This window comes from Cydia fagiglandana, chromosome 9 (assembly GCF_963556715.1).
Source record: "Cydia fagiglandana chromosome 9, ilCydFagi1.1, whole genome shotgun sequence".
NCBI classification, from domain to species: Eukaryota; Metazoa; Arthropoda; class Insecta; order Lepidoptera; family Tortricidae; genus Cydia; species Cydia fagiglandana.
The window spans coordinates 17078120-17105383 of NC_085940.1; the positions used below are offsets into that span (position 1 = coordinate 17078120).

Below are 27264 nucleotides of genomic sequence, written 5' to 3' on the forward strand. Positions count from 1 at the left end.
CATACATAGAAACAAAATAATACCTTAAGTCATACCTAAAACGTAATTAAATAACTACCCTACAAAACTTAAAAAATAAATACCACTAATCTCAATATTAATTAGTTCTAATAGGAAATATATTACGCGAAACTCTGCGTAGGGGGCGCTACTACCACAATCCATCACAATCTGGGGGTCTACCGCGGAACAACAAAATTGAAATATCGTTATCTAACCTATACTACCTAACACCTTAGTTTTATATCAACCTAATCTTTTCAATCAAATAAATACCTAGTATTGATTATAAAGGCTTGTGCAAGTTGTGCACTATTCACGCGAGGTTCGATAGGAGGGGGGGAGGCTGCTATAAGGAGACCTATAAGAATAAAAAAGGGGTAGTCGAAAACACCTCGCGTGATTTGTGCACAGCCTCTAAATAACGTGAAATTACCGATAGACTACTGTTTGAAAATTATTATTTTTTTAGTTTCTACACATATTTTTCAACGTGTCAAATATTTCATTTATTTTAAGGTATTTCATTTACGGCTGTCACTTTCCTTAAATAGGCACTTTTAATTTATTAGTCTGGTATCACCGAACCAAAGTTAGAGATGGGACACCATAAAAGCCAATATCGATAAAATCGATATAAACATTATGAATATTTCTATTTATTTTTCAGATTTGACTTGCAAAAACAGTCACACAAAAGTATACCAATATTAAGATAACTTATTTATCTAAAAAGACTGACCCTAAGAAATGCATTAGGCACACATACACAAAACTTATTCATTTTAAGAATCAATAGAATTTCATTATGTATAATATTTACAAATACTATATTGCTGTACTTATACTATATTGCCGTACTGTATATTGCTGGACTTGTCCTTTTCGGTCATCACGAGATTCTCATCATGGGGGATGGTGATGTCGATGAGCACTACCTGGTGGCGTTGCGATCGATCTATCAGCACAATGTCAAGCTTATTTATTGGCTACAATAGTCCTGTCAGCGACGATAGATCGATCCCAATAGAGCGTGGCACGACCATTTTCGAGAATTGGCGCAGGTGAGTAATACTTGTAGTACGGCACTTCGCGTTCCACAAGGCCGTATAGGAGTACAAGTTGCTGGTGAATAGTTCTGGCTACGAGATTATGTCTGTCATGTCTGTGCAAGTTTTAATTTAAGCTTTTCTATGTTTGAAAGTATATAAAATATGTATTTTATATACTTTCAATTCGTTATAATCAGCGTTAAATGCGCTATTTGAATAAAGCAATTATGCAATTAAATTATTACACATATTGTTCATACATTTGGCCAGAATGACAGTTTTCCAGTTTTCTTGTTAAAAATGAATACCACCATAAAACAAATTGATGATTCGAGGCGCCCGCTATTTTATTATCAAATTAAGACTTCTATTTTAAAGATTATATCATTAAAAGGGACCTAACATACAATTTATTTTACAAAACAACCTCTTAAAAATCAAGACTGAGCTCGGACTAGGCGGTCGCCCATATAACCATTCCAGTCGCAGAATCATCAAAGTGGTAACTAAATGTCAGATGTGTCGTAACAGAGTCCACACAATGTGTCTAGAATTGTTTCGAAACAAAGTGTCGTCGCCGTGTGTACACTTTTCCGTAACAAGGTGTCGACACATTTGTGTGCACTTTGCGTGCGGTTTGCGACTAAATCTGACAGCAAATTTGTGACAGCAAATGTCAATATAAAATACCTCTTGAAAACCAAGGTTTGTCAAACTACTATTAGTGTCTCGTGTGCTCGTAAGTAATTCTAGTAAGTCATCATGGGCGATGTAAATGATAATAATCGACCAAAACCATATAAACACCCAACACCCGTCAACCTTTTACAGAAAAGTTTTTAAAGAAATGCAATACGCTAGGTACTAGGTCAGGCAACGAATGCTCAATAAAGTTGTAGAGTTCCCTCTGCTCGGAACACAATTTTTGACTCCTTAACTTGGTTTGGACAAGTTAGGAGGTGAACATATCAAAAGTCCTCGGCCGTAGCCCTTGAGCGGGGGGGAGAGAGGGGGCTTTGAAGGTCCCATTTTCCGGTTTTTCGATTATATCTCGGAAACTATGCATCTTAGCGACATGGCCACTTATACAAAATGAAAGTTAATTTGTTACAAGTTTATTCAGTCAATTTTTTCGATATGTTGAATAGTTTTTGAGATATCCGCTCTTGAAAGTTTATTTAGGGCTCTCAATGTTATCTTGATATATTACATCAGTGAAGGTGCTAGGCCGTGTATGGTATCGTTTTCGTATAAATCTGGGTTGCTGAATCCATTTAAGGTATCACATTGACACCATTCCACAAAATTAAAAAAAATCTTTTTAGGGTTCCGTACCTCAAAAGCAAAAAACAGAATCCTTATAGGATCACTCGTGCGTCTGTATGTCTGTCCGTCTGAATACACAAAATAGTTCTTTACCTATAGATGACAGGAAAACCTATTAGAAATGTGCAGTCAAGCGCGAGTCGGACTTAATGTACGGAACCCTTAATACGCGAGTCCGACTCGCACTTGGCCGGTTTTTTTTAAACTCCTCTTGACGCTTAACCGCTGAACCGATTTCGTTGAAATTTGGTATATAAATAGTTTGCGTCCCCGAACAGGACATACGATAGATCTTATAACCAAAATCATCTTTTGAAGGTGTGAAAAGTGGCGTGGAAATTTGTACGGGAAATCAATAACCGCTGAACCGATTTACATTAAATTTGGGATGGTCTACATCTTTGATTTAGTTAAAAATGATAAAAAAACATGACTTCAAACCTAAACTTAAACAGTATTAACTTCAAGAAGTCAATTCTGAATTCCCCCCTACACCTCATTTCACACCTATAAAGGATGATTTTTGAGATAACTTATTATGTCCTGTCTCGGGACTCAAAATATATGTGTACTAAATATAAATTAAAACTGTTCAGCAGTTTAAGCGTGAAGAGGAGTTTAAAAGAAAGTAAGTTTATATGTTTTTACTTTGGAATGGTGTCAATGTGATACCATAACCATAACTAAATTTGGTACTGCGCATTTATACGAAAACGATACCAAACATGGCCTCGTAGCTTTACTGTTGTAGAAGTCAAAATGAAATTGAGAGCCCTAAATTCTTATTACTTGACCAAACTTGTGTAGAAGGAAAAGGAAAAATAAAAGTCTTCGGCAAGAATATAAGACACAAATATATTTATTTTTTTGCGTTACTATTTCAATCATCAAATATTTAAACATACCTTGATTATATTATTCTAGTGAGATCCTCATAGATAAACAAAAACATTTACTTAAAAAATTACAAGGTTGAAATGTCACGGAACTTGTGAGAGTAATATGTGAAAAATAAAAACTTTTATGACAAAAAAATCTGGACACAATTTAAGAAGCATCCAATTGCGTCGAGGAATCATCTGTATTTTTGCTTGTTTCATTACCTCCTCGCTTCTTTTTTTGTCCTTTGTATTCTGTAGCAATTTGTTAGATCTGAAAATAAAGATAACTTGCGTCGTCACGGATGTCGATTTATAGGTTTTAGGGAGTGCAGAATTCGAAAACGATGATCATTTTATAATCCAAGATGGCGGCTACGTATTTTGTCATAAAAGTCGTCATGAATATCGTTTTATAGGTTTTAGGAAGTGCCGATTTCGAAAATGATGACCAGTTTGGAATCCAAGATGTGTGCCGTGCACTTTCTCATAAAAGTCGTCATGGATATCGTTTTATAGGCTTTAGGGAGTGCAGAATTCGAAAATGATGACCATTTTGGATTCCAAGATGTCTGCCGTGCACTTTGTCATATAAGCCGTGAGTAAATGATGACCATGACCAACAAAACGACATCCATGTCGACTTTTAACATAGTGCATGGCCGCCATCTTGGATTCCAAAATAGTTATTATTTTCGAAATCTGCGCTCCCTAAAACCTATAAAACGACAGCCATGACGACTTTTATGACATACTGCATGGCCGCCATTTTGGATTCCAAAATGGTCATCATTTTCGAAATCAGGGCCCCCTAAAACCTATAAAACGACACCCATGACAACTTTTATGACATAGTGCATGGCCGCCATTTTGGATTCCAAAATGGCCATCATTTTCGAAATCTGCGTCCCCTAAAACCTATAAAACAACATCCATGACGACTTTTATGACATAGTGCATGGCCGCCATCTTGGAATCCAAAATGGTCATCGTTTTCGAAATCTGCGCCCCCTAAAACCTATAAAACGACACCCATGACGACTTTTATGACATAGTGCATGGCCACCATTTTGGAATCCAAAATGGTCATCATTTTCTAAATCTGCGCCCCCCAAAACCTATAAAACGACACCCATGACGACTTTTATGACATAGTGCATGGCCACCATTTTGGAATCCAAAATGGTCATCATTTTCTAAATCTGCGCCCCCCAAAACCTATAAAACGACACCCATGACGACTTTTATGACATAGTGCATGGCCGCCATTCTGGATTACAAAATGGTCATCATTTTCTAAATCGGGGCCCCCTAAAACCCATAAAACGACATCCATGACGACTTTTATGACATAGTGCATGGCCGCCATTTTAGAATCGAAAATGGTTATCATTTTCGAAATCTGCGCCCCCAAAACCTATAAAACGACACCCATGACGACTTTTATGACATAGTGCATGGCCGCCATTCTGGATTCCAAAATGGTCATCATTTTCGAAATCTGCGCCCCCTAAAACCTATAAAACGACACCCATGACGACTTTTATGACATAGTGCATGGCCACCATTTCGGAATCCAAAATGGTCATCATTTTTGAAATCTGCGCCTCCTAAAACCTATAAAACGACACCCATGACGACTTTTATGGCATAGTGCATGGCCGCCATTTTGGATTCCAAAATGGTCATCATTTTCAAAATTGGGGCCCCCTAAAACGTATAAAACGACATCCATGACGACTTTTATGACACAGTGCATGGCCGCCATTTTGGATTCCAAAATGGTCATCATTTTCGAAATCGGCACTCCCTAAAACCTATCAATCGACACCCATTTCGACTTTTATGACAAAGTGTTTGGCTACCATCTGCATGCAAGACATTTCTATTATTTTTACGTACAAAAATGGCCCCCTGTCAACTTCCAACCGAGATTTAATCGATAATTTATTCGATTAATGTTCAGATTAATTCAATTTCAATCTATGTTAGGTCGACTAAACTAATCGTGATTAAAATTTGAGGATTAACTTTTTTTATTCCATTAATTAGTCGAATACACAGTTAATCTATTAAGTCCCATCTCTGACCACGGCATTTTTACACTTTGAGAATATCTGAAAACAAATGAACACAAGGAGCCATTTTGCAAATCCAGTAACTTTGTTATTACTTTTGACAGCGCGTGTCATGTGTCTACACAGAGTCGACACAAAGTCGAAACATTTGCGACTACTTTGTGACTGCAATATTTCTCAGCCTTAAACCATATTTATACATCATAATTAACAAGTTTCGTAGTATGTAAAGCGTTATTTCTGTTATTAAAGTATAGTATACGCATCGAAGTACTAAAAATGCATCAAATAATATATTTATGAACACAGGCACTGAGAAGTAAACAATTTCATTTCCGGCTAAACTAAAACAATTTGGTGGCGCGTTGATTATATTACACTTAGTTTATCAAATCACTCGAGCAGTTTAATTCCCCATAATAATTTAAGTCCTATTGTAATATAAATGCAAACAATATATAATTACGTCTTGTAATCCGTTTTAGAGATGGCGTATTAATGTCACTTATTTTTATTTAACTATTTTTCCATCTGACAGTTTCCATTTGACAGGAACAAAATGAACGAATGAACGAATGATTTTGGCATAAAGTAGTCGCAAACTAGTAACAATGTGTGCACACGGCGACCACACTTTATGTCACTTTGTGTCATGTGTCGACCCTTCCCCATTTCTGGTAACTGTGTCGACACGGCGACGACTCTGCGACTGGAATTGTGACCGAAACAGACGGTGTCGACACAAGATGTGTCTACACCGCGTCGTAACGGCGACTGGAAATGGTTGTATGGGCGGTCCCGAATTAATGGTCCTCCCTCACCAACAAATTGTATAGTAGGTATTTGTGTTCCTTACGGTGTGCTATCCTTGTCTAACTCGCTGCCTAATTTTTGGCGCTAGAAGAGCGTAACTATACTTAAATGTCTTCAATTTCACCTCTAAATACGGCAACACCTCATTAACCACTCACTGGTGGCTGACAGTTTACCTACTGGTTTTCGCATCGACCCGTGACTCGTGAGTGGTGGGTCGCCAGTTTACTGCTTTGTTTGATCCGACCATTAACGGGTTGACCACCACTTAAAGGGATATCGACAATATTATCGACCGGTCCCTCGCACTACCTAGGTTTACTTAAAACTGACGTCATCTCGTTCACGGACAGGGTTGTCTGTGTTTGTTCTTGTACTAGTGTGAATACAGTTTATGCTAGTGTTTGGTAATTTTGTCGTGTGCGTGTGTAACGACGCATGCTAAAAATGCATTAGTGTTAACATTATTTGTGTGCGTTACCTCGTCCCCCGCGCCAAAAACGACAGAATTTTTCAGATAGAAATTAGTGCGCGTCTCCACTCCATAGATATTTACTCCGAGATAGGCTAGCATAAAAATAAATAAACAGCCTCTACTCACCATGTTCTTGTCATGTTCTCAACATGGTTCTTGGCATAGAGTGAAACCTCAAGATAGCCAAGGAGTTACTCAAATCGTCCGTCATACGGCTTATGGATAACCACTGCCACGCACACCGTTGTTTCGAGAATCAGTTTGGCGTTCACTCTTCTTCGCATTGAACCAGTCTCAATATTGTAAAACGATGCTGCCTTTTCATCTTTAGCTAACATTTGATTGTTCTCTTTAACTTTATAGTGGCAAAGATACTCAAGTCTTTTTCTTTAACTCATATTGAATCAATGTACTGAACTACTGAATCGTGTTCAGCTAACCGTTATGTCAGTTTTCCTTCCTTCCAATAACCGCATTTTAATAAATCCTTCCCCTTTTCAGTTCCGTTTCGGGCTTGCGCTCAAATTCGAGTCGTCATGGGGCGGCGTGATCCTCGACGGCCTCAAACACCTCTACATCACCCGCATCAAAGGCTTCGACCCGGAAAAACTGTGCGTCGTCACGCTACTGTTCGAGGGAGAGGCGGAAGAGGTACATAAATAAATACCCCCTTAGGCCCTTATTCATAAACGTCTACTAAAGTTGACAAGCCGATAATAGTCATTTGTCCCTTTCCATCATACCAATACGTCAGAAAGGGACAAACGATTATTATCGGTCTTTGCAGCTTCCGTTTTCAACTGCGGATGCGCGCTCCTCAATGGCATGATGCATCCCCTACATTAAGACCTGTGTGGCTACCACCAGTTTGGTACTGTCATAAACGCTATCGAGAACGTAACTTACTTTCTATGCATCTTCGTATACTCGCATAGGTATTAGTGCGAGCGAGATGTATCTAAAGAAAGTCATAAGCATGTCAGTTTTGATACTGACAGTAAGTGACTCATGGTACGGATACTGCACAGGTCTTCGATCGAACCAATTTGAGCATCGTCACAATACTGTTCAAGAAAGTACCTGAGGAGTCCCGTGTCGATATTGCGTCCAAATCCGAAAATTGTAGAGTGATCCTCGACAGCTTCAATCCGGCAAAGCTAGACGTTTAGAAAAATTGATTCATAAAGGTCTAGTTTTGGTTCGAGTTTAGAAGATCAGATGGATTTGTCTCCGCATAAACTATTGATACACCAACTCTTTGAAATTAGGTATCCTAGTGCATTGGGGCTTTAAATGTTAAAATATTATGAGATTTATGAGTGAGAAATATTTATGAGTCTTCATTTAGACATTGTTTTGTCTATTACAAATTAATTACATTTCTTTCTTTTCTAGGTGACCGAGCGGGAGAAAACGATCAACGCCATCGCCGCTAAATATGGCGGCGTGCCGGCTGGTGCCACCAACGGAGAGAGGGGGTACACCTTCACCTTTGTCATCGCTTATATCAGAGTGAGTTGGTTTGTTTCTTAGCTTAAACACCTAAAGCAGGCGAGGCTCACTCCGCGATTTCGTAGCTTTACAACAGGTAGCTGCAAGTACATCCGTTCCACACTAATTTTGGTGGCTAGCCATAAGCCGCGCGTGGCGCTGTCGCCACCTAGCGGCCATATCTGTCCTGATCGTAAGTCGTAACAGACACGTTTTGTTAGAGAGTGAGTATTCTGTAGGTACAACCTATTACTATTATTTATTCTGTGCCTAAAGTGTCATTCTATGGAATTTGTTAACTATGTAAACAAGGGTCACTAGTAAATTATTCAGATACAATTTCAATATGGCGGTTTGTTTACCTACATAGTTAGCAAGTTTCATAGAATGACACTTTACCTATTTATTGTTTTCTCGTTGTAAAGTTGCCAATTCGCCATCAGATATATCGGAGCGGCCAAGGTGCTCACAAATATCTGAACACATCTCTATTGTCAAGGCCCTAAAGTACGTGTTCAGATAATTTTGGGCACCTCGGCCGCTCCGATATATCTGATGGAGACTGTAGGCATCTATTACATTTATTTCAAAAATTGTCGTTCCTCATAAGCAAGTCGGATTTCATTGTTTGGTGTTTGGTTAAACTTTCAACGAGTTTTCAAAGCGCATCCTGCACGTTTTAAAATTCACCACCGGGATCTCTATATTCTCTATGCTTCAGAATTATCAATGGCACTGGCAGCTGGGTTGTTGTATCGAAAAACTATAGCCGGTCAAACAAGTTTGTCAGTAGAAAAGGGCGCGAAATTCAAATAATTTTAGTCCGTGTGGGAGGCAGCTCAGTACATCAGAATACTTACACCAATCCATAGTCTAATAAAACATGGTGTTCTCTTCCCAGAGTGACACAAGCCTAAGTCACAATAACATGGCCGCTATATATACCGCTATAGCATATTATCATATAGCGCTGTCGCATGATGACGTAGACTTGTGTCAGTCAGGTGACCTAGAAAAGACGGGAAGAGAGTAGGTACCAGGCGGAGTATATTATTATACCATGCACCAATCCAATCCACTTCCAGGACTTGGCGCTGGACTACAGCGTGGTGGCGGAGTCGTTCGAGACGTCGGTCCCCTGGGACCGCACGCTGGCGCTGTGCGCCGCCGTCAAGCGCCGCGTGCGCGCCGAGTGCGAGCGCCGCGGGGTCCAGCACTACCACATCTCCTGCCGACTCACACAGACGTTAGTACTTAGCTCCCATTGACCGCCCCAGACGGCTGTGGACGTCATCGGAAAATCTTGCCAAGGGCGCCAACAACCGCTACAGCCGTCAGCTTCGCCAATTCAATAGGGAGTTACGGGAGACTCCGTAAAGTTCAATTTCGCTTAAATAATCGCGATCGCCTGGCGTCCGGAGCACGGCATATTCCCTATTCGCCATCTGGCGTTCAAGAGGTTATACTTTTAGTTTTACATGTAATGTGAAATGTATAATTATTGGTGCAATAAAGAATATTTACTTACTTACTTAAACCTTTTGACCCCCGGAGACATCAACTGACGCGCGCGGCTACTGCCCAATAGACCAATTCCAACAAAATTCACCATGACGCGCCGCGCGCGGTACGCTCGTCTGTTATAGGGTTATAGCCTTTGCTGCCAAAGAAGTTTGTGCAAAGTTAGCGTGGTCAGAGTCATGCCCTTTAATTTTATTGACTTATTTTTCTTTTTTCGATTTCAGATACGACGCCGGGTGTTGCATTTACTTCTACTTCGGGTTCAACTCGTCGTCGTTCAAGGACCCCGTTGCGATGTATGAAGAAATCGAGGAGGCCGCTCGGGATGAAATTATTGACTGTGGCGGTAAGCATTTTTTTTTTCTTGGCCTATTCGAGTGTCCCACTGCTGGGCAAAGGCTTATCCCCTAGTTCTCCATAACTCCCGAATTTGTGCTCCCTCCGGCCAGTTATAAAGCAATTTTATTAGTAAAAATTAATTAATAATTTCTACCGAGCACTAAAACTGTTTATGGGTATATATATAAACCGAATTCCTTGGTCCGGACATATTTTTAAAAACAAAACGAAACTGATAGTACTGTATGTTGGCTGTATTGATGTTTGCGGAAGTTTGAACGAACAATATTACACTGTCTACTATGAAATTTACGAAGCAGTAATACTGTGTTGTTGCAAGCTTGCATAACATTAACAGGTTATGATCAAAATAATTTTATTTGTTCCAGGATCAATATCTCATCACCATGGTGTTGGTAAACTTCGAAAAAAATGGTACAAAGATACAGTAAGCGAACCCGGACGAAGATTATTACTCGCTGCTAAGAAAACTCTAGATCCCGACAATATTTTTGCCCTTGGAAACATGGCGTTTGGCGAAGAGGAACACGAAGAGGCAATAGTTAAAAGCAAACTATAGGTGGTACAAAATATCACATAGTTTTACTTATTGAGAAAACGAGAATTGACAATAGGAACTGATTTTTCATAGGAAGCATTTCTGTTATAGCGTTGAACCAGTTTTGATTTGTTACTGGGTTTGCGAGCTTGTTTTTTTGGCAAAATATTTGGCTTTAATGCACATGATCAAAACAAAATGTAATCATTATAAAACCCCTTATTCATAAAACTTAGTAACCTCTTACTAACAGCTGTTGTATTTTGTCTGTTTTTAACATGGACATGATTATCAATGGTTTGTTACATTTGACAAACGTTGATTAATAACGCCATAAGCCTACCTTTCTTTGCGGTGTATTTCACGATTATTCATTTCTTTAAAAACAACAAATGAAAGCAACGCAAAGACTAAACACAATAGCAAACCACGAAGTGGCCTTTGGCTTTACATGAAGATCTACAAGTTGGGTATCTTATTTATAGGATTTATTTATTTTCCCCGATTTTATGGATGATAATGGATTAGTCTGGTCAGAACAATGATTAAATATCATGTAGGTAGCATAGATGCGTGTTTGTTGTGAGCAGTGCCTTCGAACATGCGGTTTTAGTTCGTTAATTATTAGAAACTAGGTCGAAGTGATGTGTCAAACTCATTTTGATAAGATAATACACGGGTCGCGGCATAATTTTATATTTTTACATGATTAATTGTTAATTTTTAAGAAGATAACATTTGGGCACCTGAAACAAAGAGCTATATTAAGTATTTTTTATTATAAGTGCACTAATACAAGCAATTGCTCAATTTTATAAATAAGAAAATACTCTTTAGACTCCGACCACGCGTAAGTTTACACTGATTTGGCAGTGACATTGCTTATAATAACCCATAGGAACACTATATTTGACATAACACCAGCGTGGTCCGATTCTACCAGTTGTATAGATCGAAACTAATCATTTAATTTTACACGGAAGTCTCCGTCACAATGCCAAGTACTATGTGCAATACCTAAGCTTAACATTCCGTACCATTAGTTTAAATTTAGTTATTGTTAATATTGTATGTACACACGCAAACTGACAAAACATGTACCTTAAAATTCAATTATGGAAATTAAAGAAATTGTGTAAAAAATTTGTTTCCTTTTTATTGTCAAGCTTAAGTTTGCAATTCAAAGCGAACCCTCCAACGCGTGAGGTCCCTATATTGGATATAATCCAAGGACGTATCAGATCAAGGGCAAAACCACAGCAATGCAGCAGAATAAATTATAAACAAATGTAGCAAATTCCGTAACTAGTTACATAAAAAAGTTAAAAACACTACCAACGATACTAGATATTTTTGGGTAATATTTAAGAAATAATTATGTAAATTTCATTCTTCGTTGTTATCTCTATTTACCCTAGTAGACGGTACATATTTATAGAGTCTTCATATGTACCTAATTTTATTTTTGCGCTTATTGTGCAAATTAGTATTACTCGACCGTGTGCAATTAAATTCCATTCATTCGTTCAAATCACTCAATACGCCAACATAACCACAGAGATCTATTTCCGGTAAACACGGATTTTGTTTGTGGCAGGCGGACATTGAAAAACTTTCAAGCGTATTCATATTTCGCGGGTAGCTTTGTTTTTCAACGGTGGCGTAAAAGTAACAGCCCCATTTATTTCTTACTTGTGCTTAGGATATAAGGCAAAATGATAGACCTTTTCATGCCCTTTCGGGCATTTCTAAAGCTGGATAACGTTAGTATTGACAACAACGTGTTTCGGATGCATTACAAAGTGACAGTGATTATGCTGCTGGTCTTCACGCTGTTGGTGTCTTCGAAGCAGTTCTTCGGAGATCCCATCCACTGTATGGGCGATAGTGATAGCGATAAGGACGCCATAAACAGTTACTGCTGGATCTATGGGACGTACACGTTGAAGAGTAGGTTAAAAGGTAAAGTTGTTATTTTTTCATCATTCCTCAAGTTTTCTGGTCGACAAACAAGTTTAGGGATTAAATTGTATGTTGAAAAACTAAGACTGATGTTACTTTAAGTCTTTTATGATTGAATTAACCCAACTAGAACCAAGGAAAGTCCTGTTTGTCCTATTAGAAAACTGACAATTTTTTCCATTATACTGCCTATATTTACAATAGCTCCTCACGCACATCTAGTCTTATTAATGATATTATTGCAAAGTAAGTTTTTGTAGTATCTTGGTAGTATGCTTTCTGAATTCTAAGCAAATTGAGTACCTATATGATAATCTCCTATAACCTTTTATGGAACTGTGTATTTATCTTATGTCTTTGCTATTAGGGATTGAAGGCACTCACATGACATACATTGGCGTGGGCACCGAGACCGGTGGGAAGCAGGACCGGATCGAGCACACCTACTACCAGTGGGTCTGCTGCGTGCTACTCGGCCAGTCTGTCATGTTCTACACCCCGCGCTATCTCTGGAAGCTCTGGGAAGGAGGGCGGCTGAAGGCGCTAGCTTCTGATTTGGGTTAGTAGTTTTAAGGCTTGTTGTAAGATGGTGCTGTTATCAATGTAAGATTCTAAATTATCTTTTGAATGTTTATTTATTGCATTTTTACTATGTATAAATGGATGCAAGTTCTATCTTTTATTGTTCATAACTAAACTTTGGTCAATCAAAATCATTCAGTTTGATAAAATATTGTTGAAAGATTTTGATGAAATTCCTTAGGCACCATCCATATCTTTTTTTTCTGGATGGATTTCTTGTTCTTGAGAATTATTTTAGAGACAATGACAGTTGCAACCCCAAGCAGGAGGTCCAAACACCACTTTGCTAAAGTTTTTAAATAAATCTCTAAACCATAATTATTATTTGCAGCGAGCCCCATGGTGACCAAGGACTGGCATGAGTACCGTCGCGGGGAGCTGGTCTCCTATCTGTCGCACACCAACATGTATTCACACAACATGTACGCCCTGCGCTATGCCTTTTGCGAGATTCTCAACCTTCTCAATGTGGTTCGTAAACAATTAATTTTAGAATTTATTCTTATAGGCCATAAAGCATACCTTCATGTACTAATTCTACAAAGCACCAAAAATATGTGTGTGCAAAGCTTATTCTTTATAAGACAAAAAATAAAATCCATATCAATATTAACCCTTTACCAGGCCCCGAAGAACCAGCGTGTCTTAATACGTACTTTATATGCTGTTGCAACCGTATTGAACGCCTTGTAAAAAATGTATTTATGAAAGTCGGAGATCTTCCTCTAAACCAGAAATAAAAATGTGGGTTACGGTTATCCCATCGCCTGTCTAAGTAATGAACTGTCATACTAGATTTTGTCTTATTATATTCTTGATCAGGCCAAGGGATATATTCCACCCACATCTTATATCAGTTATAATAGTCAAGGTTTAACTCCAAATCTCCTACGAACCATTATATCAATCACTGGGATGGGATAAATACTTACCTCATTACTTTTTGGTTAAAAGCAACACAATTATTCAATTTTATGATACTATCTACAAGAAGAAATTCTTCAGGGAAAGCCTTTAAAAGGAGATTTTATAGCTAGGTACATGAATTCGCTCTAGGTTGAACACAAAAACTGTTTTATTACTTACGTGAGTTTTTATGACATGACAAGACAATTTACCGGGCCATGGGAAAAATAGCTCCCACACAGTTAAACTCTAATAAGGCCATGGGATAATGTCAACCCACATCCTAATTCTGGTCATACACAATAATGCATGAATATTTAGCAATGTTTACGATTACATTTGCTTTCAACACTCAAAATCTACAAAATATCAAAAAATTGTTCGATCTATGTACTTCTGTTTCATAGAAATTATGGAAAGTGTTCGAATTTCTCCGTAGTTTGCTGAAATTAGCGTTCAAGTGAATTGAAATGGCTGCCAAAGATATATTACGCAATTTAGAAGCGTGTTGTGAATGAAGATCATAAAATAATATTTTCAGGGATTGACAAAATATTTTGTAGGTGGTTTGGAGTTAAAACCTGACTACGGTAACCGATATAAGATGTGGGTGGAATATTTCCCTTGGCCTGGTAAAGGGTTAAATACCTTGACTTGACTCTACTCAAGTCAAGAATACTAGATGGCCCTGATTTTCATTAATCATTTTTCAGGTGGGGCAGATGTTTCTCTTGGACATATTCCTCGGAGGCGCGTTCCGCAACTACGGCGCCACAGTTGCAGCCTTTACGCGCGTCCCGAAAGACCCGACCGACCTCACCGACATTGATCCCATGGACCGATACTTTCCCAAGATCACCAAGTGCATTATACGCCGTTACGGACCCTCGGGCACCGCTGAATTAAGAGATCGCATGTGTGTTCTACCTTTAAACATTGTCAATGAGAAAATATTTGTCATAATTTGGTTTTGGTTCATCTTTCTCACTTTTATCTCTACTTTGGCTGTTATCTTCCGTGTACTAGTGCTATCGGCTCGCCCCCTCCGCACTGTTATGATGATGGGCCTCTTGAGACATGTGAAACGGAGCACAGTCACCAGAATTGTGAAGCGCTTTGGCTTCGGCGACTGGTTCGTCCTCTATTTGCTGGGCAAAAATTTAAATCCGCATGTCTACAAAGACTTAATTCTAGAACTGTCGAAAGAGATGGAGCATCGTAATAATTATCCTACTATTTAAGGTTACATTGTAGATCAGTCTTCATAAGTTACTTGTAAGTAGTTATAGTGTGTTGCTGTTGCCAAATAGAGCAAATTTAATTTATGTTTTAAGACATTAGTGATAGTCTATTTTTTGTTATAAGTTTTGCGGTAAAACTTGCAATTTAAGAATAGGCTATTAGCAAACGCTCAAAATTTTTTCTTGTTATGTTTTAATATTAATAGTATAGTTCTATGATAAGTGACAAACGTTTGTATTTATGTAAAGACTGATCTAGATGCAAAATTTGATCTCTGGATTTCGAATTTGGTTACCTATTACTCAATAGGATGTTTATATAAGTCGTAATTGTTAAGTATCAAGCTCAGGGTATTTGTTGATAGGTATTTAGGTAACATAAATTATTGTACTTTTTGATACTGATACTAGCATACTTGTTTCACGTCTTAGAATAAAATAAGAATCTGGGTTATCCAGAAAGCATAATATGTAATTCTGCTATAGAATTAATCAGCTCCTACACCTGACATAAAATTATTATCTCTCCCAAATTTAAATTCATAATTAATTATATTCACTTGCAGTTTTCCTTCAATTGGTCAAGATTTTCGTTGGCATAGCCTTCAATTTTGGCACCACAACTCATCATAATAATAAGTTTGTAATTAAATTGACTCAAAAGCTAAAATGAGTATACATATTGTGAAAGGATAGTGATGTAAAAGGCTATATATTTAAGTAAAGATCTTATGTAATACCCAAAATTGCAGTTTGGTAGGCAATTTGCCAGGAAAGTGCAGATCTACAACTTTATAATTGGTTCATTCACTTTATATAGTGCCCATTTATTTGCTGATTATTCATTCAATAAAATTGATCCTTAATTGTTTTTCCTAATCATTGAAGAAGTTCAAAATTTGATTGTTTTTGTTTATTTTTCCTCAAAATGAAAATGTTATTGTTATCTAGGAAAACATTTGTATTTTTTATTTTCATTACAAAATTTGTTACAAAAAGTTTATTTTGTTTCTCCCATTCCAATTTAACATGTTAACTGTCCCAATCTGAATTGTTAACCTTACGGCTTTGTAATAAAAGCTTGCGACCCATATATGGGGCATGGACAGTGAATGTGTAAACCAGCTGAACCTAAGCATATTAGGGCCCCCCATATCTAGCGTCTATCGAGCGTCGGCGTCTACAACTCTGGCCGCTGCTCGACGCAACGTCGACGCAACTGCGCAGCGATGTCAGTTTCCATAGCGCTGACCAGACGCCGACCGCGCCATAGATGTGCTAGTGCTAATTAGAGAAGGAGTTAAAGTATGATCTCAATAACTGAATGGAGTGTTGCTTATAAATCATGCTATTTGTGTTTAGAAATTTACACTCATTGTACAGTCAATGTTGTATAGAAGGAATCATCCAAAGTATTCAAATAGTTTGGTAACCCATACAAATTATGTGGTGTACTGAACTATTTGAATACTTTAGATGCATCCTACTATACAATGCTGACTGTACAAATAGCTAATTTGAGACATAATCAAAAATACTTGAAGCTGGATTAAACTGCATGTTATTTATTAACATTGCTACTATCAGTTACAATGTGTCTGGATAAGTCAATATTGCATGTGCAACTGTTACAGATTTTTTATAAGTACATTTTTAATTACATGAACAAGATGTAAATTTTATTACCTAAAACATTAACTTAAAATTGGGTGACCTCAAACCTTGAAAATGGCATCTAAATGTGAACTTTAACACATTCATTGCCACCCAGCCAAACAAGACATCCGTGCCAGACCACAACAATTTCGTCATATAAAGCAGTAGTATGATGATCCCGACTATTGGGTCATCTGGCCTGAGAACGAAATCATAAAATACCTGATAGTTGGGTTTTTGGCACTGAATGGGTTAAACACTGAAAACCTTAATCATTCAGAAGTATCCTTGCATCTACAAGCAGATTATCTACAAAATAATGGTTACTTGTGATGCATAATAAAATATATCAGTAAGAGGACAATGCATATTTTTCAAAGTTTGTAGAGCCTGAGAATCTTACAAAATATTTATACAGTACTACCCGGAGCAGCCTCTGCAGCCACAGTGCACACACTCCACAATACGCCCTTCTTCCAACTTACTCTTAGGTACTCTGCAAATACAATTTGTCGCAAAATTCGTGTCACGAGTCTGTATACATCTCAAACAGCACAGATTCTCATAACCTGTCTTCTTCCACTTGGCAATCAGGTTAGCGTCAGCAATTTTCTCGTCAAGGCAGTACTGATACAGCTCGCGACTGATGGCCTTTCGTCGGTAGAACAAGTCGTAGATGTAGCGAGATTTCTGGTGATGTATCTTGAATATGGGCCAGAGTGATTCTTGCTTACGCTTCCCTTCGTGAGGCTCAGTTTCGGCTGTAAAAATGTATTGATTTCTTAAAATCTTTAAATGATATAGTCAGCTAAAGTACAAGCTCTAGTAATATTATGAAATGGTAAAATAATATAGTTAAATAAATGAAAAGTGTTCATACCTTCGCGCATCTTCTGTTCCAACTCTTCTAGCGTTGGCTCGATAAGCTCCCAGCCCTCTGGAGGTGACTTACGGCTGCGGCGAACTTTTGGCATTCTGCTTCTTGTAGATTATCTAAAGCAGAATAAAGATGTTAAATAAAACGTTGGAAAACAACACGAGTGATGATGAAAAAGCGTCCCAATGCGATATTTTTGTCACGTCAGTGTCAACTGCTGTCAAATCAAACGTCATTTTAAAGAACGTTCGGAATATATTCCATTATTATTCCACAGTAATGTTACATTATTATTATAAAGCTGGTCAAGCAGATCTTGTCAGTAGAAAAAGGCGGCAAATTTGAAAAATGTAGGCGCGAAGCTCGGAGTAATTAACAATGGAGCCGCCATTAACAGGCGTTCCCCTCTGTCGAAAATAGGCGGCCAATGGTCAACCTCATGTCAACCATATGTATAGAAATAATAATCTAATATATTTATTATTCATTGAAGTCATGTATAGAATGACGTTTATCTGACATGACGTACCTATACATTTGATGTGCCCCTCCCCCGCAAAAAACGGCAGACTATTTTGTACCGAAAATTTTAGACATGGCGTCTCCGTTGGTTATATCCTCCAAGGCGCGAAGTGATATGGTCTCATAGAAAATTTGAATTTCGCGCCTTTTTCTACTGACAAGATTTGCTTGACCAGCTATAATTCCACAGTAATCCATTGAATCAAGCAAGAAAAAAATTTTATAATTATTTTTAGCAGTACTTATATTTATTTTTTAGTTAAGTAAGATATATTCGAACGACCGAGCGAAGCGAAGTTCTTACATTCAACTTGAACACGCGGTTAGGGGCACGTCCCGACAAAAAATTTAACTAACAAAAAACAGCTATGCTACATTATGCGAAACTTGCCTTTTACCCGTCCATACCAACCTCTTCACAAAATGTACATAACCGGAAGTACCCCCGCTTTACACCGTGTGCGTACGGTGCGTGCTAATTTTTTTTTCTTTGTATGGACTTGCGTGCTAATTTTGAAATGTAGGTAGGTAATTTAGGCTAGAGGGTTTGAACGTTGTTAATATTTGTTATTAGTTACATTTTCTAAACATTCTTGGTAGGTATAGCGTCTTACTGATCAATGAAACAATTAATCATGATAGAAATGTGTAAGGGTCGGGTAGATATCAATTTCATCTGCAGTACTCGGTGTACTTTCGTTTCGGCCAAATACATTTCGCCAAATTTCACTTCCCAACAAACTTATCGCAATAGTTTCATTTCCCAAAGGAACCTTTAGCAAAGTTACACTTCGCATATAATTTATTTGGTCAAATTATCATTTGGCATGATTTTACTTTGTCAAATGTTATTAGGACAAAAACTTATTTAGCAAACGTTTTTTATTGTCTAATATTATATTCCAAAAAGATGTTTGGTCAAAATTGTCACTTCGCAAATTTGACAAATAGGCATCTCTATTTAAATTTGTACTTTTTGTTATGTTAATATAGGTACGTTAAATTCTACGTAATTTGGGTGGGTTGGGTTAGGTTTGAACTGCGATCCTTACAAAACGGAACCGCTATCAGAAAAGTGGGTTAGGTTAGGTTAGAACTGCGATCCTTACAGAAACGAAATACTATGTACTAGAAAAAGGTCAGCGAAGTGGAATAATTAATTTAATAGAATAACGAGATGTAAAAAATTTGCTTGACATTTTAAACTAAAATGTGGTTTAAATATTGGTGGGTTTTTACTATTTTTGGGTTATAATGATTACTTTGGTGTTATTTGCTTTAATAGAATAGCAAGATGTAACAAATTTGGTTGTCATTTTACATTAAAATGGAGTTTTAATTTTAGTGATCATTTACTACATATTTTTGGCAGTAAGAATGTTTTTTTTTTTTTGACGTTACATTTTACTATGTATATGTAATGATCAGTTAAATACCAGACAAATAAAATTCTGCAGCCTCCACTTTATTGGTATGTAAATTGTATGCCATGCAATATTTTGGGACATGTAAGTTATGCTTAATGATACATTTGACTAAATAATATTTGGTAAAATGAAACTTGTCCAAGTAATTATTTGCTAAACAATAACTTGCCAAAAAAGACTATTGCTAACTGAAAATTTGCGATAAGTTGTTTTGCCAAACATTTTTTTGGGAAATGATAATTTGGGAAACATAGTTTGGGATGTGATACTTTGGGAAACGATTTTGGCCCATTCGTTAGTAAACCGCAGTACTTACTGTAAGTATTAGTTGGTTCACGTAATTATTGCCTTAGTGATCGTTCCCGCAACTTGAAATTCGATGAAGAATGAGCTCATCGTCGTTAACGATTACGAAACCGCTTGATTTACAATTGCGACTCGTATTAAAATTAAACAACGTTATGGAGGGTCCATACCAAATTATGTTGACTATATTTACTAACTTTACCAGGCGTGTCTCACTCCGCGATTTCGTCACTTTGCTACAGGTACCTAAAAGTACATCCGTTCCACACCATAGATATAAACTATATATATGTCCATGTTCCACACCAATTTTGGGGTTTGCCATAAGCCGCGCGTGGCGCTGTCGCCACCTAGCGGCCATATCTGGGCTGATCGTAACAGATGCGTTTTGTTTGAGAGTGAGTCTTCTGTACTTAGTACTATTATTTATTCTGTGACTTTACTCGTATTCGTGATTCCTGGGCTACAACCGCGAAAATCGGTTTCGGTTTTCGCGAAAAAAAGAATTTCGGTTTTCGCGGTAGCCGCTCTGACTGGTGCCTACATACATAGAAATTTCGTTGTTTATTTGTAGGGGGCTATTCATAAATTATGGGCATCGGATGATGCAGGTAGCATGACGTAGGAGGAAACGGGGTCATTCGAAGCATGATTTTTGGATGATTTTAGGGGGGTCAAATATCCCCTAGCCCTAGCCCCAGCCCCTAGGGAGGTAAACGTACATACCTACCTACGACATAAATGAATCCACCCAAGATAATCAAGTAATCACATCGGAAAGTTACCTATTCTTAATCTTAATAAAAGTAAAAACAATTCTGCACAAAAGTAGGTAGGCTACCTACATTATCAAAACGTAGTGGTACAAAATTAATCCAATCCACATGAATCTTGTACCGAGTTTCGCTTCACTAACTGCAGAAATGAGTTTTATGATCAAATAAAAGGGTGCCGCCGGCCGCACTGCACTCGTAACATGCGTAGGTACCCTATAAATAATAATGAGCGATATCCATACCCTATCGATTATAGAATTTTCGAGGTAGGTAATTAAAAACTCGCCAAGTCTGTACGCAATTTACCTGTGGCATGTTTGGTGTGTGAATAACGGGTCCCACCTATCTACATGGAGTGTTCGCTATCGCGGAGCGCCGTCTCTGTCTATCACGGCCCGCACGGTTAGGTGCGAGCGAGCGAGCGGCAGTTTACGTGCCTTGGCGAGGAATGCGGCGCTCGCGCAGCGCAACCTCCGACGACAACAAGCCAGTGAAGCCAGTCTTTTCGCTCGGCCCCGACGGCCATCTAGTGTCCGCTCCTACAGTCGGGAGCTATTATATACGGCATTTGTCAAACTATGAGTGAAACCTACGTCTCCACAAGTGTTAGTTTATTGTTGATAAGTGTATGATATCGTGACGGTTGTCGGCGAGCTTTGTGGCATGTTTTGTGAAAGTTGACGGAGGTTGTTAAGGAACTTCGGGTGTCTCGCGTAGATATAGGTAAGACGTGTCTGTTTTCTGTTTGTGTCAGACCATGAGATGACGTGAAGCTTGTGAAGGCTTTCCCGGTTCGTGTCTTTCTACTTATCAATAAGTACTAGAAACTTAATGTGTATGCCTGTTTACTTTTGTGTTTTAGTAGGTTAATAACTACGTGTCTTTTATTGTTACCTACTTACTTGTTGTACCTATACCTATGTAGTTTTTTACCTGCTGTGCAATGAAATTACAAATAGGATACATAGCTGTGCCTCGCGTTTACCTTTATTACAGTAAGTATTAGGTACCTACCTACCTATACTATTTTCCTTTTTTATTGTCAGTCGGATTGCCTTTCCTTCACTCTGTTTTTGAGAGTTACTGCATTTTTAATTTCAAGTTCATAAATTCATAATAGGTGGTAGGTACCTACTTAGACACCATAGGTGGACCAGCTGATTCCATTGATTGCTAGAGTACCTAAAATAAATCAGTCGAGATCAAAATACCTAGTCCTAAACAAAACAACAAACATCCATATTATTTTTCATCACACTTGCTCGGAAAAGATGTATTTACACGTAGGGCTTGCGGGCGGGAAATTGAAATTTTCGCCCTAGGGCGGAAAAAATCTTTTCCGAGCAAGTGTGATGAAAAACACTTATTTACACGTAGGGCTTGCGGGCGGGAAATTGAAATTTTCGCCCTAGGGCGGAAAAGTGTTTTATACAGAAGTTTGTTTTTATTAATTCTCCTTTTTTCCTTACAAGTGTGATGAAAAACATTGTGTGTGCCACGGGCGGTAAAGAAATTCCGAACTCGTGAACATTTTAAGCCCTCGCTTCGCGTCGGGCTTAAAATTGACACTCGTTCGTAATTTCTTATTTCCCGCCCTTAATACACAATGTACTATAGGTAACCTAACGTACCTATCTATCTACTACACGTAGCTACGTACATTTCACTATGATTAGGTTGATAGATTTCGGGTCAAAAGTCTTCCAACTTCATAGGTCACCTACTTTTGTAGCCAAAGACGAGTTGTGCTATTCGAATACCAAAAACACCCATTAAAATCGAAGTTCACTAGTCATTATCAATTTGCAATATAAAATTATAAAAAAAAAAGTGAGATCAGCCTAATGTAAAAAAAAACCGGCCAAGTGCGAGTCGGACTCGCGTTTCTAGGGTTCCGTACATAAGTCCGACTCACGCTTGACTGCACATTTCTAATAGGTTTTCCTGACATCTACAGGTAAAGAACTATTTTGTGTATTTTTTCAAAATATTAGGGCCAGTAGTTGCGGAGATAAAGGGGGGGGGGGGATGGTAATTTTCTGGCTATTTTCTTCATTACCTTCGAGCTTATGTATTTTAAAATTATGAAACAAACATGTCCATCTTTGGGTCACTAATTTACATATGTGTACCAAATTTCAACTTAATTGGTCCAGTAGTTTCCGAGAAAATAGGCTATGACATACGGACAGACAGACAGACGCATGAGTGATCCTATAAAGGTTCCGTTTTTTCCTTTTGAGGTACGGAACCCTAAAAATCATGCAAAGAAACTCGAACTAAAATGTTATCTGCTTAACTTTTAAAGGCATGACCTTCTGCCCCGGCGCTCGCGGCGCAGTCGGGTCGTAAATAAAATCTAGATGTACAATTTATGTAAATATCCTCCTATATACAGATAATTCCCTTGCTACACTGTAAGTACATTGAAACCTGAAATGCAAGACGATTTTTTACGCATTGCACGAAGCAATGGCCACTGCAGGAGATAACATGGAATTAATTTGCTATACGTAGGTAGAAACGAGTTTCATCTAGGTTTGCTGAACCTATAAATGTCCTGGCGATACACGGAAAAAAATAAGCTCTAGCAAAGTACCAATTTGGCTTCGTTAAAATTTATTCAGTTGGATACAACAAAGACTTATTTAGAATGCGGAATAAAGCTTTGTAATTGACAAACAAGCAATTATTGCTAAACGTTCTTGGTTGTTTTAATCAAGTACTAATCTGTTTTCAAATAATGCCTTAGTCAATATAAACGCGTGTTATTTACTCTTAATAAATTTATTTGCGTAATTTTACCAACTTACGTTAACCTAGTTGACTTCTTTGATTTTAACAACGAACTTTGCAGGCTCCCTCCGAGCCAAGTCACTCGGTTGTAAACAGCAAAAACTTATTTATTTCTAGCCATTTCATTTTCTCAGTGTATCTATTAATACCAGAGTCGTATTTACGAATGTTAGTCATGGTTTTCTTACAGCTTCGTATTGTGACATTGCTAGTATTCTGACGTTCACGAATGACGGTAAAATTGAGCCCTCTAGTAGGTTGGGACGTAGGTAATTAGGATAATGTTGTAAATACCCTACAATGGCGGAATCCTATGTTGGAATGACTATATCGTTGATATGACCTTCTTTTCCACCTTGTTGCATGATAAACCCAGGTCTAGTGGAGAGCCCAATCCGCATTGGGCTAGCGTGGGCACTAGAGTCCAAGTCAAGCCGTATATCGGCTGAAATTATAATTACATTATAAATCATTACCTATTCCGGTTTTCAGTAAGAACCGGTCTGTTCTGTAATTTCTGTATCAGCAGTATGATCTGACGCATTCTACTCCTCAACGATTTTGAAACTGAACATACAAGGGGTAAAATCGATAGCTCTTAAAGGTCACAAGTCACACATAGCCATCGGTACAATACAAAAACTTACGAGTTTTGAGAACAAGTTTCCCTTGGGTAATCCCAACTCCAACTTGTTTTTCCGCGATAGAGATCCCTCTAGGTCTTTTACGGCTCAAAACATGTAAAGCCCAGATTTTCCACAAGACCTTGAAAGAATCTCCGGTTAGAAAATAATCGATCATTGATAGATCGTCTCAGCTAATCTGTTGTCTCACGGTCAACAATACCGCCTGAATCCGCTGACGACAGTGTCGACGTCAGGTCACGACTTTCCTATTCATCCGTATTTTTAAATCGTGCCTCGTTTTGTTTGTAAAACTGCTTTTAAACCATAATAAAACTAAAAACTCTTACTTTATTATCGGCAACTTTGATGAGTTACATCGAGCAGATAAAAATCTATGAAACACTACGTACTTTCTTCACTTTCTTGCTTTTTCAATGACCAGAGCATGAGAGCAAATTCTACATCGCAGGTTTCGTCCAAAGTGCACCCATAACAAACTCTGTCCTGCTTTTTAAAAACCCTTGTTGGATATCTGAGCCGACATCAAATATTGGAAGCCTGTCAACTGTTCTGGACCTTCTTATTTTAACGCTTTCCCGGTTATGCTATTTTGTACACCGTATGTTCCGAATTCCCTTTGACTAAGACCAGGATTCGAACCCGCTACCTCCGTTGTGGAAGCCTGTCAGCTTAATCGGATGATACATATTAATCTACCAGCAATGATGTGATGAATAATGACGGCAACAACCGCCAAATGCCACGACTGCCACCTTAGGAACTTCCTCAGATTGTCGGGTGGGGCCCTACCCAATAAAAAAAGTCTATTATCATCATTGGAAAATTTGATAGTATTTTGTGGTATCATCATTATCATTGGCCATAGCATCTTTGCAGATGATAGTTGCAGCGACTGAAGAAAGTATTTTGAGGAGGTAGTCTATGACTTCGGCATTCCAGATTCCAGCTGACTGTCGTGAGGAACGCGCGGAGATGAGAGCGGAGTGGCGTCGTAAACTGCGGGAAGGAATGGCAAAGCATGACGAGCTCTGGCTGGACCAACTCAGGCAGAAACGTAATCGCAGAGCTGCTGGACCACCCCAGGAGTCAAGACACGTCTGTGATCGATGCGGCAAGAAGTGCCGATCGGCCATTGGTCTATACAGTCATCGCAGTCGATGTAGGCTGTAGACTACCTCCTCAAAATTTTGTGGTATAGGATGTCGAGAATAAGTATATATATACGTACGTGTTGATTTTTGAAACAGCTCTACTCGACAAACTGATAATAAGGACTAGTTTTGATAGAAACTATAACGCTAACACTAATTTGATCACGTCTTTATCTCTATCTCATAGCCAAAGAGGTATAATGAGATGCCAAATATAATATGGCATGATATTATAAGTCATGTCATGAATAAAAGTACCGCTTGACACAGAAAAAGTATCGGTGTTATTGTTAAGTTTTTGCGTACGCGCACCGGCTTGATGGGGCTTAGAATGACGTCACGCTGAGATCGCCGCCATCGCCGGTCACAAAGAAAACAAAAAATATATTAGATATTAGTTTTTGTTGTCTGTGGCCGGTCAGGTATTAATTATAACAGCAACAGCAGCAGTGGGCACGTGAGCCCAGCGACAGAGGGGCTACCGCGAACCACGTTCGACATGTTGCCTCCCTGTCACACTTACGTGCGAATTTACAAGTGCGACAGAGAGGCAACACGTCGAACGTGGTTCGCAGTAGGCCCTCTGGATCGATCGCGCGAGATAGACTACTCGTTCCGAAGAGGTTCCATGGGGTTGGCCGGTCGATTTTATTTTACAAATAGCGCAAGCATTTCGCGTCCAGTGTCATTTTTTATTTTATGGCCAAACCCCATAAAACAAAACTAGAACAGGAGGAAATCTACGCTGGCTCCATCCATAAAATCATATGACAAATGAACAACCCCATTAGTTGAGACTAATCTCGCGCGCGAAATACTGTACCGGCGCACTCGTGCTAAGTCTCAAACTGTATTTCTGCACAAGAGACCCAAGCAATCCTCAAAACTATTAAAACGAAAGCCGTCGGTGACGATAACCTTAGTGTAGATATGCTCATGCTCGTGGCGGATTTTATTTCTCCTATCATCTCTAACATTATTAATTTCTCCCTTTCCAGTGGCACGTTTCCGGCATCCTGGAAGTATGCACATGTCATTCCTCTCCCAAAAACCTCCAATCCTGCATATTTCTCCCAATATCGTCCTATCTCCATTCTTCCTATACTATCAAAAATTATTGAACATTTCGTTAACCGTCGCCTGCAATCCCATCTTAATAAAAATTCATTGTTTAACCCTCTCCAATCTGGGTTTCGCCCCGGGCATAGCACAGTCACCGCTTTGGTTAAAGTTACCGACGACATTCGTTTTAATATAGAGTGCAAAAAGCTAACTGTCCTTGTTCTTCTTGATTTTAGTAGTGCCTTCGACACTGTAGACTTTGACATCCTTCTAGGCACACTCAGCACTCTAAAAATCTCACAAACTTCCCTCTCGTGGTTTCATAGCTACCTTTCTGGCAGACGCCAGCGGGTCAGAGTAGATGACAAGCTGTCCGACTGGTGTGAGCTCACCGCTGGCGTCCCGCAAGGAGGAGTGCTTTCTCCCCTTCTTTTCTCTATTTTTATTAATGGCATCACCGAAGCACTTACATCATCATACCATCTTTACGCAGACGATCTTCAGATTTATGCAGCGGCCAGTATAGATGATCTTCCTTCATTGATTACTCAAATCAACCTTGATTTGAAATCCATACGGGACTGGGCGTGCAAATTTGGTTTGAAAATCAATGCTAGGAAGTCGCAGGCGATTATTATTGGTAGTCCTTATTATGTAAGCAAGCTTTCGGACATGGTGGTACCCGACATTTTGTTTGATGGGACTAATATCCCTCTCTCCTCTACTGTCCGAAATTTGGGTATCTCCATGGATCAGACGCTTTCTTGGTCTCCCCATGTTGCTGAGGTGAGTAAAAAAGTTTTTGGATCCCTCCACTCTCT

The 27264-nt window shown here is 38.6% G+C and overlaps 4 protein-coding genes across 5 annotated transcripts in view; 3 read left to right on the plus strand and 1 right to left on the minus strand.

Moving 5' to 3' along the window:
- Nucleotides 1-11685, plus strand: part of LOC134667510 (alkyldihydroxyacetonephosphate synthase) — a 36678-nt gene extending 24993 nt beyond the window's left edge. The window contains exons 8-12 of the mRNA XM_063524938.1: nt 7124-7273; nt 8018-8134; nt 9199-9359; nt 9859-9980; nt 10363-11685. Coding sequence (XP_063381008.1) covers nt 7124-7273; nt 8018-8134; nt 9199-9359; nt 9859-9980; nt 10363-10553 — 741 coding nt within the window. The 3' untranslated portion in view covers nt 10554-11685. The remainder of the gene's footprint in view (nt 1-7123; nt 7274-8017; nt 8135-9198; nt 9360-9858; nt 9981-10362) is intronic.
- A 326-nt stretch (nt 11686-12011) lies between these two features.
- On the plus strand, nt 12012-16324 carry LOC134667477 (innexin inx2-like). 2 transcript variants are annotated; one of them, XM_063524896.1, is made up of 4 exons: nt 12012-12494; nt 12871-13053; nt 13408-13547; nt 14696-16324. In XM_063524896.1, the coding sequence occupies exons 1-4, from the start codon at nt 12248-12250 to the stop codon at nt 15221-15223; spliced, it is 1098 nt and encodes a 365-aa protein (XP_063380966.1). In that variant the 5' UTR covers nt 12012-12247; the 3' UTR covers nt 15224-16324. The 2 variants fall into 2 exon arrangements, with proteins under 2 accessions (XP_063380966.1, XP_063380965.1); XM_063524895.1 differs by having other exon boundaries at nt 12016-12494; nt 12862-13053; nt 14696-16322.
- A 437-nt stretch (nt 16325-16761) lies between these two features.
- Nucleotides 16762-17975, minus strand: LOC134667730 (protein BUD31 homolog). The gene is made up of 2 exons (XM_063525149.1): nt 17760-17975; nt 16762-17640 (listed from the first exon to the last, which is right to left on the minus strand). The coding sequence occupies exons 1-2, from the start codon at nt 17851-17853 to the stop codon at nt 17300-17302; spliced, it is 435 nt and encodes a 144-aa protein (XP_063381219.1). The 5' UTR covers nt 17854-17975; the 3' UTR covers nt 16762-17299.
- A 3302-nt stretch (nt 17976-21277) lies between these two features.
- The window catches only part of LOC134667505 (unconventional myosin-XV), a 129265-nt gene continuing 123278 nt past the window's right edge, over nt 21278-27264 (plus strand). Inside the window, exon 1 of the mRNA XM_063524932.1 lies at nt 21278-21510. The gene's annotated coding sequence lies outside the window, so the exon portion shown is untranslated. The remainder of the gene's footprint in view (nt 21511-27264) is intronic.

Excerpts from the sequence above, each read along its gene's own strand:
- LOC134667730 (XM_063525149.1), bottom strand. The coding sequence starts at position 17,853 with ATGCCAAAAGTTCGCCGCAGCCGTAAGTCACCTCCAGAGGGCTGGGAG. Across the intron at positions 17,641-17,759 it reads GGAACAGAAGATGCGCGAAG|CCGAAACTGAGCCTCACGAA; the intron begins GTATGAACACTT and ends ACATTTTTACAG.
- LOC134667477 (XM_063524895.1), top strand. The coding sequence starts at position 12,248 with ATGATAGACCTTTTCATGCCCTTTCGGGCATTTCTAAAGCTGGATAAC. Across the intron at positions 12,495-12,861 it reads GTTGAAGAGTAGGTTAAAAG|GGATTGAAGGCACTCACATG; the intron begins GTAAAGTTGTTA and ends CTTTGCTATTAG. Across the intron at positions 13,548-14,695 it reads TTCTCAACCTTCTCAATGTG|GTGGGGCAGATGTTTCTCTT; the intron begins GTTCGTAAACAA and ends ATCATTTTTCAG.